The sequence below is a fragment of the Artibeus jamaicensis genome, unplaced genomic scaffold (assembly GCF_021234435.1).
Source record: "Artibeus jamaicensis isolate MK-2021 breed Jamaican fruit bat unplaced genomic scaffold, CSHL_Jam_final scaffold_369, whole genome shotgun sequence".
Taxonomy (NCBI): domain Eukaryota; kingdom Metazoa; phylum Chordata; class Mammalia; order Chiroptera; family Phyllostomidae; genus Artibeus; species Artibeus jamaicensis.
In genome coordinates, this window is record NW_026522042.1 from 39,787,337 (window position 1) to 39,802,946 (window position 15,610).

General features: G+C 35.1%; 1 protein-coding gene across 2 annotated transcripts in view; it reads right to left on the reverse strand.

Moving 5' to 3' along the window:
* ADAMTS6 (ADAM metallopeptidase with thrombospondin type 1 motif 6) overlaps positions 1-15,610 on the reverse strand; it is a 245,277-nt gene that overhangs the window by 106,876 nt on the left and 122,791 nt on the right. For both annotated transcript variants that reach the window (XR_008390127.1, XM_037150818.2), the window contains exons 10-11: positions 8,741-8,887; positions 597-738 (exon numbers count right to left, since the gene is read on the reverse strand). Coding sequence is in view for 1 of the 2 variants with exons in the window: in XM_037150818.2 (XP_037006713.2) it covers positions 597-738; positions 8,741-8,887 (289 nt within the window). In the remaining variant the exon portion in view is untranslated. The remainder of the gene's footprint in view (positions 1-596; positions 739-8,740; positions 8,888-15,610) is intronic.

A 15,610-nucleotide genomic window follows, 5' to 3' on the forward strand; every position in this document is an offset into this window, starting at 1 on the left:
TGTACCTATTATAAACATGTCCCTTATCTGAGACACTGAAATCTTCTTCTATGAAACTCGAGAAGAACGTTGTACACATTTTTCCAGAGAGACACGGAGACGTCTTTGGGCAGATGTGAAGAGACACTTACGATACTCTTTTTTTTTCCCCCCACAGCAAGTGTCCTTGTTTCTCTGTCTCAGTTAACATCATCCTGTCCCCACTCGGTTGCTGTGTCAGAATACGGGCAGTGGACTGGAGCCATTTGAAATGACTCAGTACTACGAAGTATAAATTAAAGGCTCCTCCTAGCCAATATAAAAATGACCTTAAACAAATTATGAGAGTACCAGAAAGGCAGGGGTGAGGGGAGAGGTTTCAAAACAAGTTGGCATCATAAACTCAGGACTTAAAGATGAAAAGCGTTTAATTTAGCATTACTCAAACATTTAGAAATCGATATTATACAAATATCAGCAAGAGAGCAGTGTCAAAGGTCACATTTGCATTACTGATGTTACCAGAGGTAAGCTGAATTCATCAAAACTCCATCCTGACATTTGTATCATGAAAGAACACACAGAAATAACCAAACATAAGGACTGAGACTTCTTACCCCATATTTACATTGGCGGGATGTTGCTCCATACTGGTAACGACATTGCTCATCAGCCTCATACACCTGACCTGGGGCCACAGTTGGATAAGCAAATTCACGCTTGGGAGGCTCATTGTCAAGGCAAGTACCACGGCCTGAACTGTTCAACATAAAGGATCAAAGGAAATTAGGTACACTATGCACTATTGAAATCACAATTATAAAACCATGTGTTGAGCTCTTTGTTTCAATAACTTGATGCATGAAAAACAATACGTTCGACCAAGAAACAATCACATAGCAGAACAGCCTTACTGAAGCCTGAATAAGAGCTCCAGCAGTTTTTTTTTTTCCAGCAAAGACATAATAAAAGTATTGCAGACAACAATCTGAAAATGTCATGTTGGCCTTCAAACACTGATTTAAACTAATTTCTGAAGGAGTCAAAACAGAATTTCATATTGCCCTAAGTTTCTTGTTTGTTTTCAGTGAAAATATAACCACATCTGGTAGTAGAATTAAAAACACAAAATGTGGAAAATTAAAAAAAATGTGGTTGTAATCCTTAAAGACCTAATCTATATATTTCCACCTTAGGCAGAACAATAGGTGACATGTCCAAAGGTTCTTGAAATATTTCAGTAATAAATGGGCTGAATGACAGATGAAGCCAAGATCCAAAGTTCTCCTCTCAAGTATATTACAAGTGTTTAGTCTTTCAAAAATTTCATATTTCATCTAGGATCATCAGAGTTAGGAAAGAGAATGTTCTTTCTATATAAGTTCTGCTTTTCAAAGTGTGCTTGCACTCAAACATAATATTTTAATTCGGTGGAACAAATAACATAAAGGTTGCCAAAACCCAGACAGAATACCTTAGCTTAAAGAGCTTTATACTTTGCTAAATATAATTGTTCACTTTTATTTAGTCAGTGTGCATAAAATAGGACAGATGCTTTTTTACTTTCATTTCACATGTAAGTTAGAATTTTTAAAGAATTCCTATGCCAACACTTAAAAATTTTTTCCAACATTCCTGTCAATTGTGCCAGCACTTGTGTTTTTTTTTCCCAAATCTTTTCCATCTGCTTTGCCAAAGGAAAATAATTTCACAAGTAGAAGTTCCTCAACTATTATTTAGGACAGTACAAATTTTCATTTACAGATAAGAAAGAACCACACATAATAATGAGTTTCATACTTGCTTAAAATTTTATCATAGTCTTAAAATGTGAAAGTTAATTTGCCATATACAAGTGTACAGTTGCACAGCAGCGAATTAATACCTTTTAAAAATTGAAACACGCTATTCATAAAGTGCCAGATTAAAAGACCCAAGGGACAGAATACTGTCTTCTTTACACATTTTTCTTTCATTTATGCCCTTCTTGATTAATTTTTCATCAATAAAAATATTTAGATGGAATATTAGGAGTGGTGCTAATACAGAAGGATTTTACTATTACCTGTTACACTCATTTCACTCACTGCTGCTCACAGTATCTGTCTACCTAATAGAGAACAGCTGATTTTTCCCACTTGGCTACCCAGTTTTCATGACGGGTGCTTTTTATTTCTTTTTTGTGTGTGTGTGTGTGTGCTCTTAGAAATTGCCATGAACTCCAGTGAAAGAATTCTTTTTTGGTGAATTTTAAGAATAGAAAAGTTATTTTTATTTTGTAATATAAAATATCTGTAATCTATATGGGTATCCAAATTTTAGGCAAATATAATTCTACTAGTAAATTCAAAATTTTATATTAAGGTTAATTATGAAAAGATCAATATGAAAGATAAAATGAAAGAAGATGTACCATTTTTGATAATAGGGAATATTCATGAGAATAAAAGTCTTGATGCAAGGGGTTAAATATGTAATAAAATAACAAATTAAGTAATTTATTACTATAAATCAATGAGGAAAATTTAAGTACTGAAGTACTTTAGTACAAGATTCTACAAATAAAAATATTTGGCAATAGCATAAAAAAAGTATAAGATATCTTCTTCTAAGTATATAAAATAAATTCATGGAAATGGCACCAGCTAAAAATCAATGAAAAATTATCATACATGATTACTTCTTAGGAATACAGAAAATTAACCTAAAATATTTAGGGGAAAAATTAGATGGACCAAAAAGTTTAAGAATAATATGCTGAGGAAAACATTCTTTCCTGATGGCAATCTGAAAATTGACTAATCCAGGAGAAAGCAACAATAGTTATTTCTTTAAAGCTCTTGTTCTCAGTTATTAATGGTCTTCTCATGATGGTTCATGTTCTTTAAAGACACCATGGAGAAGACCAGGGCAAGGGCCTCCAGACAGTGAAGGATGCCCTGCATTCTGCTCATCTGTGGCCAAGCCCTTCTGAGAAAGTTTATCCCGAAGTGGGTTTTTGTTTCAGTTCTTTGGAATTACTTATTACTATGTATTATTTTCCTTTTCCAGTATATTTTTACAGGAGAATAAAACACCATATAAAAGAAAACATACGTGAAAAATCATACTGATCCTTAAAAATGAACATGTGTAGTTAGGAACATGGCATCAACAACGCCTATTGAGATGGGTTTGGTGACATCTGTACAAATTACCAACATTTGCAAGTCAGGCGTCTTACCTATTGTTAATGGTTCTGGGAAAGCAAGTCTGCGGCAAGGCTGACTTCCATTGTTTCCACATTTTGGGTGAAGAACGGACTACGTATTTTCCTCTTAGTAACCATATCTGGTATATGTTGTACAATAAAACCTTGTGTGAAGTATTTGGGAGATGGGCTCATTTTCACATTTTAATTCTTAACTGAGGGTTAAGCAACAAAAATACTTTTTGCAAATGTTACTAAAATTTGTCAGCTACTATCCTGCTAATTTAAAGTAAGCTAAATCTATAGATCTCCATTATAAATTATTAATTAATCCTTAGAAAGTAATGATTCTGGATATGTCCATGCTTCTAAGTCATCAATTGCCACTGTGAAATATCACAGATATCAGAATAGAAAGCAGAGGACAGGGATCTAAGCAATGTATACTTAACCTTGAAACTGCTTCTCTTTATTTTTTTCTAAGAAAATTCCCAAGTGCTCTATCTGAATCCCACCCGTCCTTTCACCTAAGGAAGTAACTAATACTCTGATTTTTTAATAATAATGTCCTTTCTTTTCCTAGCAGTTTTACCTCCCCCAATATTTACCTGTCAGCTTTTGGACTCTATATAAACAGAAGTCACATTGCAGGTTTTCTTTTGTGACTCTATTCTGTCACTCATTCAGTATTAGGAATGTGAGATATATCCATGTTGGTGCGTATAATTATAGACTGTTCGTGTATTTGCTCTTTGACATTCCATTTAACACTGTGCCACAAATATCAATGAGCATTGGAATTATTTCTAATTTCTGAAAAGTGCAAATTATGTTGGTGTGAATAATTTTATATGAGTCCTGGTACAAATGTTTTCCCTTTCTTAAAAATATTAGACATGAGTTATTTTCTTATATTTTATTTTCTTTTAACCAAATGGAAGTTATGAGTGATTTTTATTTAATATAGGATTCTAGCTAATTGATATAACTAGACGTTTATGTTTCTAAGACGAGGCAAAAAAGTGTGTATCAGTTTGAAAATATCTTTTTCCTCGATTATGAAATTCTTAGTAAATCCAAGTATATTTACATTTACAGAAATCCTTGCAGCACGATAGCAAAGACATATTTTATGTGTTCTACTTCTAATTTAGAGGTCTTATTTACATAGCTCAAAAGTTAGCCTTGAAAATAGAAACTCGAGCCAGAGTTGAGTCTTCAACTAAAATTTACAGACCCCTGTGTAAACTATGCACTCTTGGCTTGGTTTCCAGAACACATGAGGATATACCCCTAATTGTAATTTTAGATTTATTTTTCACTTGAACAATTATACAGTAAAGTATAGACTATCCGCCTACAAGACAGTGAGTCTATCTTTCTGTGTAACTCTACATACCTTAACAATCTCTTAACAACAAAAACTTAACATTTAATGCCATGTCATATTATTTTCTACAAAATTGTGCTAATACACCTAAATGAAACAGAAATGAATTAGCTTGTTATCAGCTATAAGTCCAGGGTCTTATCTACGATGTTCTCATCAGTCTTCACAAAACTAACAATACATTATATCCTAACATGAGTTACTTTAAGTCAGACCTTACTCTCCTGTCCCTTGGAAAGACAGGAGTGCTTCAACACAACTGAACTTGAGGCTTCTGTCTGATATGGAAGCGCTGGATTAAATTATGGTTTACTCAGTCACGCTCTCTTTTTCTCCATATGTAATTATGACTTAACAAAGACATTTATGGATTTGAGAAAAGTCCCCAAAACGTGTCATAAAAATGGAAGGAGGAGAAACTTGTTTTTCTAAGCTGTTTCAAGGGTTTCAGGTAAAAAAGAGGTCCTATCTATAAAACTGTTTGTTTTCTGTCTAGTAGTTGATATTGACCTTCAAAGGTAATTGCTATAGAAGAAATGTGAGTGCCTTGGTCATCCTGGTTATCTATGTCACCTTTCTCGTAGCTCTACACTCATCTTTCTTACTAGTTCACCTTCAACCACAATGTTGCCTTTCTTTTTTCAGCGTCCACCCTTGTGAAAACGCACAGTCCATATTTAATTTGGAACTGGAGGAGATCTGCTGTGGGTCTTTGACAGTTCAAATAATGTAACAGACTTCAATTTAAATAGAGCAAGAGTTGATTCACAGATGCCTCAGAATTTTTTAAAACTATATGAAATTACTCTGCACTACCACTAAGTGGTAGAAAAAATACATATTTTAAAAAAAGGAAAAGGAAAACTGGCCTAAATGACTGGTGGCAGCCTTCCACTGCCTGGAAAATTAGCCCACGGTCATCAGTGAGAGTGAGCCACAGTGCCAGGTTCACCTTTCTCTGTCTTCTCAGTGAGTAAATAAATCAGTCAGTCCCGCAGGCAGATAGGAAGGACACTACCTGCAAAGCCGTCGTCGAAAACATCAGAAGCTGGCATAACACGTCCATTCTAACGGAAATGGGTTCTTTATTACTTAATCAGGACAGCTTCTGGGCGATTCATGAACCACTTACTGAATCACCGAGTTTAAGAAATCTGAAAAAAAATATTGGGAGTTGGTAAACACCACCTCCTGACTGATCAGTAGCACGTAGTGTTTCAGAATGACACGAGAGGCTTTTTACTATATTGGCATCTAAAGGCCATGGAGTGGTTTTCAGCTGAACATAGTGAATAGTGAATCTATAAATCACAGAAAGCTCATTGTTAAAATCCACCATCATCTTTTTGGCCTATACAGTCACTAAGTACAGAAAGGTATGCATTTTGTTGGCTGGGCTGCAGTTCCTAAACAATTCATCTTTACAGATCTCTTTTTCTTGAGAGGAGAAACTGAAATAAAATGTTATAAGTCTTTTTGAGCCAACTATAAAACATAAATGTAACCTCAATCCCTGATCAAAATATCGCTGGATTTGAGAAAATGTCACACAGAGCTGCTAAAGCAATTAAGTCCACTGCATTAATAGAAAGGAACAAAGAAACTCAAGAAAGTTACTATTATGTCTTTGTGCTCCAGTGAACTGACCTTTTTAAAGGCCTTGTATTTTAAAAACCTTCATTACTCGGCCAGATTATGATCAGAGTTATTTAGTTTATTATTAAGAAGGGATGGAAACAGCCAAGTTTTCCTAAATCTCTACCCATTGTCTTTCATATTTATCTTTCACAAATGGCTTTAATTGTGTGAGTATTCCCAGGAGAATACACAACAGAAATATAAAATACAGGATAAATAAGCTCATTAGATCCCTGTCAAGACTAATTGTGCTTACTCATACAAAATGCAAAGAGGCACAGGGGTGTCCAGCCTTTTGGCATCTCTGGGCCACAATGGAAGAAGAGGAGTTGTCTTGCGCCACACATTAAATACACAAACACTAATGAAAACTGATGAGCAAAAAAAAAAAAAAAAAAGGTTTTAAGTAAATTTATGATTTTGTGTTAGGCCGCATTCATGGCCACCCAGGGCCCCACGTGGCCACTGGCTGCAGGTGGAACACACCTGCAAGGCTTAAATAATACTTTTTGTATTCATTCAATGGAATACTTTATTGGAACTAATAAACATTTTACATTTCCCACCCAGCCAGTGGTGATTTCTTAACTGTATTTTATCAGCAATTTTAGAATTTGCTTTTGATCATGCATTAGTCTAACCAACATATAGATCCTCTAAGGAAATTCAGGATTAAAATTAAAGATACTAAGGAATAATTCAACAATACAATGTATTTCATAATCTCTTTAAATTTATCATATAATCTCAGCCTTAATACTGTTCCAACTAGGTACTAGGTAGGTGCTGGCAAGAGATGAACATTGGTCCTTGTATTTACTATGCACACAGAGATGGTCCTAGCAAATGTGCTCTGCATGGAAACGGGATAGAGGAGCAAGAAAATGGTGCTTGAACAGAACGAGAGGAGGGAATCCTTTCAAAATGCACAGGAATATGGAGCATGCTACATAGTTCGTCTTTCTGGTGACAGACACTAAGATTCCATTATAACAACATGAGCCAAGTCAAGGGAGAAATTGCAGACCTGGCTTGATTTCTGGGGACAGCAGATTTTCAACAATGTTTAAATTGAGGTAATATGATCTCATTAAAAACATCTTGGAAAATGATATTGCTAGTGCTTTGTGTTAAAAACTACCAAAATATGTCAAACAAGTTCTCTGTGTTCTATCTTTAGAGCCTTTCGCCCTGCTTTGGCACCGAACAAGCACATTGTTATGATTATCTATTACTAGGATTAAAAGTTGTTAGGCAATGCAGGAGAACTACCTTCTGAAGTAAATTTCTAATTCCTTCAGTTTCACTGTTATATTAGTTAATTAAAAAGAGCCCATTTTAAACATTTATCTTTTGATCTGCAATTAAAGCATTGCATTAGGTAAATCTCTTGTTCAGGCTCTTTAAAAATACATAACTATAAGTTTTTGGAATATAATCAGGCCATTTGCAGATAGAAACCAAAACTTTAAAATGAACAATGTTACCCTACATAACCCATCTGAATGTTTAAAATGTTACACTATCATCATGTTAATGTGTACTTTGAAAAGCCAATTTTTAAAAAGAATTTCTGTTGCTTGCTTGTGTTTTATGTATGACTCACTTTTTCACAGAGTATTTAATCTCTTCTCCCCAAGAAAACATGGCACAAAATTGTTGAAGGTAATGAGACAGCTGTAAAGCTTACAACCTTGATATCATTTAAAATATTTACCACTTAATGCATGTCTCTTAAGAGTTTTTAACACATTTTAGCATTATACATAATTATATACATAATAACATGATGATGTATGTATTACTACCTAAACTCACTTAGGAAATGAGGTCAATGAAGATTGTAAAGGTGACGTCACCTGCCCAAGGGCACACAGGAAGTGAGACCTTTGTCTACTAGTTTTCAGAGTTCAATACGAAAGAAAGCCCCATGGCAGGTGAGATACAGAGGAACATCTGCTTTCCCAAACATTTTACTTTAGCTAATTTATATTCCTCACAGTTAACTAATCAAACTCTTGGAATAAACATCAAAGGGCCAACAAAGAAGGTCCCAAACTGTAAAAAAGATGAGTCGATAAATTTTCAAAGACGTTTTTAATTTCTATTTATTCGATGTTTGAATTTTTTTGTTGTTGCTTGCTACCATTAGATACTATGGCACTCTTATAGAATTCAGGTTTTTCTCACCAACAAAATTAAATGTATAATCCCAGAATTAAAGTCTGACCTGTACTGTTTTAATTATGTAAATCTACATTTTTTACAACATTGCTTCCCATGTATTGAACATTTCTAACACCCACATCATCCACCCCACTTAAATTCTTGTTCCAGTCCCTCTAATCTATTCAGCTGTTCTGTATGAGTGTGAAGAAAAAAATTTGCCACAATAATATATTAAAATATTCTGGGTACAGCCTGAAATATCACTGGGCCCTATAAAAGTTACTCGTTATACAAATTTGAAGCACTACATATCAGGCTTCTACCAATGGCTTACTTCTAGAGCAATTCGTCATCACTCTCCAGAGATTACTTACTCCAGAAAGCTGGTGATATAGTCTCGACTGCAGGAAGACCAGGAAAAAGGATTGGTATTTGCGGTAATGTGAGCTGCCATAAGCTTTGCTGTTTCATGACCTTTCGTCCCACAAGAATTTCCAATTCCATCATGGTTCATACCAAAACTGTTTTAACAAGGAAGAAACATAAGAAACATAAAAGAAATAAGAAAAAAGAAAACAAACAAACCCCAATACATCCTTTATTTCCTTATTTGATCATGTATTAGTTTCATCAACATATGCCTTCCACATCGATAGACCAGATCCTCTAAGGAAATATAGGATTAAAATTAAAAAGATTAAGGAATAATTCAATGATACAATATACTTCTAAACCTCTTTAAATTTATCATATAATCTCAAATGATATCTCATGATACCAGCTCTCCTTGAACGGATACAAAATATATATTAATGCTCATTTTTTGGATGAAACAAACAAATTTAGTAAAGAAAAAAGACCTACTAAATATCATCCGATTAGGGTTGGAATTGTTAGTAGAACCTGCCTTTTAACATGCTACAGTTCATGCTAATTCACTACCCTGAATGAGAAGGGAATTATAGAAGATGGTTACGATCCATTGAGTTCCAGGCCATAGGCGAAACACAAAAATCCTTTTCTTTAATATAGATTAATGAGAATTAAATACATAGGCAATGTACATTTGTATGCATGTTTTCAAAACATTTTGAAAAGTCTTGATGTATTTAAGGATTATGGAGATAAGGTTTTTCTTTACCAACCACTCCCTCCATTTTTCATAGCGTTTCTTTGTTAGTTTTATGTGTCTTATGGCCATGCCTAGTTCTATCAATGTGATCTAAATATATATTTCAACAATAAACCAAAATTATTCTGTAAAGGATATGTCCACTGCATACAAATAAATTTTAGCCTTTAATCACATGTAGTAAAAAATTCAGGTTGAATTTTACTAAATATTACTAAAAAAATTAATGTTTCCATTGCGACATTCTAATAAGAACACCATGATATGTGTTCAGGGAAATAAATGGTTTATGTGATAAGAGTAAAAAGTAGATGAGGGTAGTTGCTGGAAAAAAATTTGGAAAGGTAGTTGAGAACAGATAATTATGAGATAATAAATGAAAGTATTAGTACATTTGGCTATAAGAACTAAACATATTATAAGAACTAATACATATTATAAACAGACATTTATAAGAACTAAAGGTTTCTGAGTAGGACAATATGGATGTGGTCTGTATTTTAGACAGGCCATTATAATAATTTTGTGGTGGGGACCTGGGAATGGGGAGAGAATGGAGCCAGGGACAGCAGACGGAAAATGATGTGGGTCTGAATTAGAGCACTGGATAGAGAGGTGGGATTAGATTTGAGATAGGTCTAGAAAACGGAATGAATTGGCCTTCATAAATATAATGCAAAAATGCTATAGTGAGGACATATAATATGTTCATATGGGGGCGGGCAGCAGAAAAGAGGAACCAGTATTTCAGGCAGAGGAACTAACCTAAGCAAAGGAAGTGTATGTAAATATCCAGAGCCTTATATTAAAATGCCAAATAAACTTCAAAGAACACCAACATTTAGTTTTCCCATTTGATATCAACATGCTAGAGTCAACCTTCTTTTATAATCTTCTAGGAACATGATGGTAGAGTTTAGAGTTAGTTGAATTAGATACATATTCTGTCAAAACAATCAGCTACAAACTTACAAAAACCTCCTTTGTTCACATTTTTAATTCAGTGAAATTCATATTCTATATTTCTCTACAAGGTTGGTACTAATGTGTGACTACTACAGTGATTCTTGTCAAATGACGAGAGCTCGCAAACCAGTCTCTCCTGTCAGCAGCGGTCTCTTCAACATCCTGCAGTCCTGCCGAGGCGGGTATCGGGGAGGCGCAGAGAGCTTTCAGAAAACCATTTTCGAGATCATCAACTTCCTTACATATTCTTTTCTTTAAAAAAAGTACATTTTCTCTTTTTCGTTTCTTCTTTTGAAATCATATTTCTCCAACTTACAAAATAAAACTTATCTTTCATCGATCTATAATTTTACAATAGTTCACAGCCTTGGGGTATAAAAACATGGATGTCAAGAAAAGAGAAATTGGAAACCTTTGTTGTCAGTTTTGAGAAAGAATGACGTTAACAACTGAATAAACTATCATGTAGTTTTTTGCTTTCATCAAATTTATTTGAGTATAAAATGAAATTAACAGTTGATGGATTGTTAAAAATATTTTTTCATGATAAATCCCCATTGTTATCTTTTGACAAATAATTCCAAAGAAGTTCGAAGAACTGAGTGATATTTCTATAATAAACTCCATTCATCTCATCTACTTACTTATGTAAACAAAGCATTCATCATCTGCAGAAACAAAATAAACTGAAACGATGCTCAAATTCTACCTCACTCTATACAAACACAGAGATAAATGGCATTATCAGAAATGTATCTAATTAAAAATACATCTTATAAAACTTTGCTTTTGTTAATTATTTATTAAAATTTATAATATGTATTAGCTTCTCTGATCAATCATCAACTAATAATGATTGATATCTAGTGAACAAGTAATACAGAAAAAAATTTTCTGTATGATTACAGGAAATTTTAAATGTAATTGCTATTTACATATATCTTTGTTATGGAGACATTTGATACAATTAAATATACTTTTAAGCATAAAATATATATTTAAATGCATTAAAACATTAAAATATACACTAGGGTAATATTCCTGGAGGGATAGAAGAAGCAGACATATTGAATTAAAGAAGAAAAAATGATAAAAGTTTTTACTATAAAAAAAGAACAGGAGGACTTCCGCCAAGATGGAGGCATAGGTGTTTAAACTTGGTTGTTCTTGCACAACCAAGTTTAAAAACAACAAAGTTTTAGCAACAAAAACGCAGCCAAACCACAGAAAATTGAACTATACAGAAGTCTGACAACAACGAACCCTTCAGTCAAACCGGTAAGAGGGGCAGAGCCAGCAGCAGAGCAGGGTCGGGCAGGAAAGAGCCACCAAACTGACCCGGACGCATGACCCAGGTGCTCCAGCACCCGTGGGCAGATCCCAGGTGTGGAGTAGCGGGCAGAACCACTGAGGACTGACCACAGTCATGCATTCATGCACAGATAATCTGGTGAAGGAACAAGCAGTGAGACAGACCACATAGGCCCCAGTGGTGGGAAGCGGCTGAGGGGACCACCATTGTCCCTCTCTGACCCTGCCCCGACCTACAGCATCACAAACCAGCAACCTGGGTGGCCCCACCCTGGTGAACACCTAAGGCTCCGCCCCTCATACGTAACAGGCACAAACAGATCAAAACATGGCTCAAGAACAACTCAAAGCCCCAGAGCCAATAACTCTAAGCAACCAAGAAATTGCCAAACTATCAGATGCACAGCTCAAAACACTGGTGATCAGGATGCTCACAGAACTGGTCGATTTTAGTCACAAATTAGGGAAACACATGAAGGCTAAACTAATTGAAATGAATGATAATGCACAGGAAACCAATACTGATGGAAAGGAAACTGGGACTCAAATCAAGGGAGCAGACCAAAAGGAAGGAAAAAATGACCAAACAGAAAAATATGAAGAAACAAGAATTCAAAAAATGAGGAGAGGCTTAGGAACCTCCAGGACATCTTTAAACGCTCCAACATCTGAATTATATGGGGTACCAGAAGGGGAAGAGGAACAGCAATAAGTGGAAAAGTTATCTGAACAAATAATAAAAGAGAACTTCCCCAATCTGGCAAAGGAAATAGACTTCCAGAAAATCCAGGAAGCTCAGAGAGTTCCCAAAGAAGTTGGACCCAAGAAGAAACACACCAAGGCACATCAGAATTACATTAGCCAAGATTAAAATGAAGGAGAGAATCCTAGAAGCAGCAAGAGATAAGGGGACAGTCACCTACAAAGGAGTTCCCATCAGACTGTCAGCTGATTTCTCAAAAGACACCTTACAGGCAAGAAGGGGCTGCAAAGAAGTATTCCAAGTCATGAAATCCAAATACAACCAAGATTGCTCTATCCAGCAAAGATTTCATTTAGAATGGAAGGGCAGATAAAATGCTCCTCAGATAAGATCAAATTCAAGGAGTTCATCATCACCAAGCCCTTATTATATGAAATGTTAAAGGGACTTACCTAAGAAAAAGAAGATAAAAAAAGATGAACAGTGAAAGGACAGCAAACTCGCAGTTATTAACAACCACACCTAAAACAAAAGTAAACTAAGAGGACAGCTAGATCAGGAACAAAACCATAGAAATGAAGATCACATGGGGGGTTAGCAACAGGGAAGTGGGAGAAGGAGAAGGGGGGAAAAGGTACAGAAAATAAGTAGTATAGACGGTAGCTAGAAAATAGATAGGGGGGAGGGCAAGAATAGTAGGAGAAATATAGAATCTAAAGACCTTGAGACGTGGTCATAAACTAAAGGGGGGGAATGGTGGGGGAGGGGTGTGCAGGGTGGAGGGGAATGAAGGGGGGAAATAGAACAACTGTAATGGCATAATTAATAAAATATATTTAAAAAAAAGAACAGGTTTGTGTATTTTTAAAAAGCATCATGATAGTTACCAAATTGCTATGGCATTCAGATTCATTTGGTCATATTTAAAAGAAATGTGTAACAACTTTGTTTTCATATACTAATATATACAGTACTCCAGAAATTCTATCCTTTGCAATTACTTAAATGTAAAATAAAAAATTTTAGATATGAGCTGAAAAATACACAATCGAGTACATAGTTTTAATACATTCTTTCAGAAGTATAAGAGGGGAAGACTTTTTTTTCCCTCCTGAGGAAACTCTACTGACAAAGAGTTTGACAATAAAATAGGTGAAACTCATTAGTGATCAGAGAGAATGAAAAAAAAGGCCCCTTTAAAACCATCATACTGGCAAAAATTAGAATGTTACCTAGAACTAAGTGTTGGCAGTGATGAAGAGAAGCTGGGATCTTAGTCCACGATCTTTGTCATGTAGTCAGGGCAGCTGTTCCAGAGAGCAACTCAGCAGTGCTTAGTCAAATTAAATAGGCAGATCCATTAAGACCCAGCAATCCTATTCTTGGATATATGTCCAAGAAATATTCCCAAAGGAAACATGTATGAAGATGTTCACAACAGAATTATTTATGATAGCAGGGACTTGAAGACAATCTAGGTGTCTGTCACTGGGGAATAGATACGTAAGCTTTGTCAGAAGCACACTATGAACATTAATAGAAGTTGGAAGCAGCAAATGAGATAGAGGCCTACACGTAAGTATGGGTGGATCTTTAAAACGGTAAAGAAATTAAGAAAAGGAGGGATGTCTATAACACTCTATCAAATATATAAACAAAAATCACATACATACTCTCATGTAACAAAAAGGCCAAGGAGCTGTTCTACAATAAAGACTAGAGACATAACTAAATACAATGAAAACTGGATTGGGGGAAAGGTTATAAAAGAACACTGCTGGGACAACTGGGAAAATTTGAATATGATTATATATTGATGATAGAATTATATCAGTGATAAATTTTCTAATTTGATAATTGTACTGTGGTTAAGAGATTATCTTTTCTCCTTAGGAAATAAATATGTAATATTTGGGAATAAGGGAAATTTCTACAACTCATTCTAAAATAGTTAATAAAAAATTAATGAACAAATACAGAAAGAGAGAAAGCAAATGTTACAGTATATTAACAACTGACTCAGTGAAGGGCACATGGCAAATATATTTTTTAAAGATTTTATTTATTTATCTTTAGAGGGAAAGGGAAAAAGAGAGGGAGAGAAATATCAATGTATGGTTATCTCTCATGCATCCCCTGCTGGGAACTGGCCTGCAACCCAGGCATGTGCCGTGACTGGGAATCGAACCATGGTTGTTTGGTCCACAGGCCTGCACTCAATCCACTGAGCTACACCAGCCAGGGCAAATCTTTTTATCATATCAATATTTCTATAACTTTGAGATCATTTTAAACTTAAAAAGTTAAAAATGAACACATACATGTACAAAGCAATATTCAATATTTTATAATGATATGTGTGTGAACTCAAAGTTATTAGAGTAGTTGTCTATGGGAGCGAACAAATGGGAGCAGGAAATGTAAATATAGAAATAAATACATAAATGTATATATTAAATCAGAAGGTTCCTTACTGGGACTCACAATGATGGTGCACCAAGAACTGAGATTGGATGGATGGATGGATGAATGGATGAACAGATAAATGTAAAGTAAATGCAACTCTTTGCTCTTGATATAGTTTTTAAAAAAAGAACAATAACAAAAGAGAGTTTGGTCAACCTGAACAGCAGTAGCAAGAGAACACACTGGTGGTTAGTCTTGTGTGTTTAATAAAACATTTCAGATCACATAAAGGCAATGGTTCTCATTCGTGGAGGGATTTAGGAACACGGTGAGAGAGAAAGATGAGGGGGGAAGTTAGGAGAGACAGTCCTCTGCCGTGACTCCCCACTTTACACTGGGTATGCCAAGTCCACAAAGCTTGCTCTTCACCCAGGCTATCTCTCAGGATAACTCTAAGAAATGGGGTAACATTGTCCCCTGGATAAAGAGCAGGTTTACTTACTGTAGCAATCCCCATTTATCTGTGGTTTGGTCACCCATGGTCAACCACAGCCCAAAAAATATTAAAGAGAAAATTCCAGAAATAAGTAGTTCATAAGTTTTAAATTCTGAGTACTGTGATGAAATCTTGCCCCATCCTGCTCTGTACCACCCTGGGCATTAACAAAACCTCTGCACAGCATACCTCATGCTGTATATGCTACCCACCAAATGGGCAGTTAATAG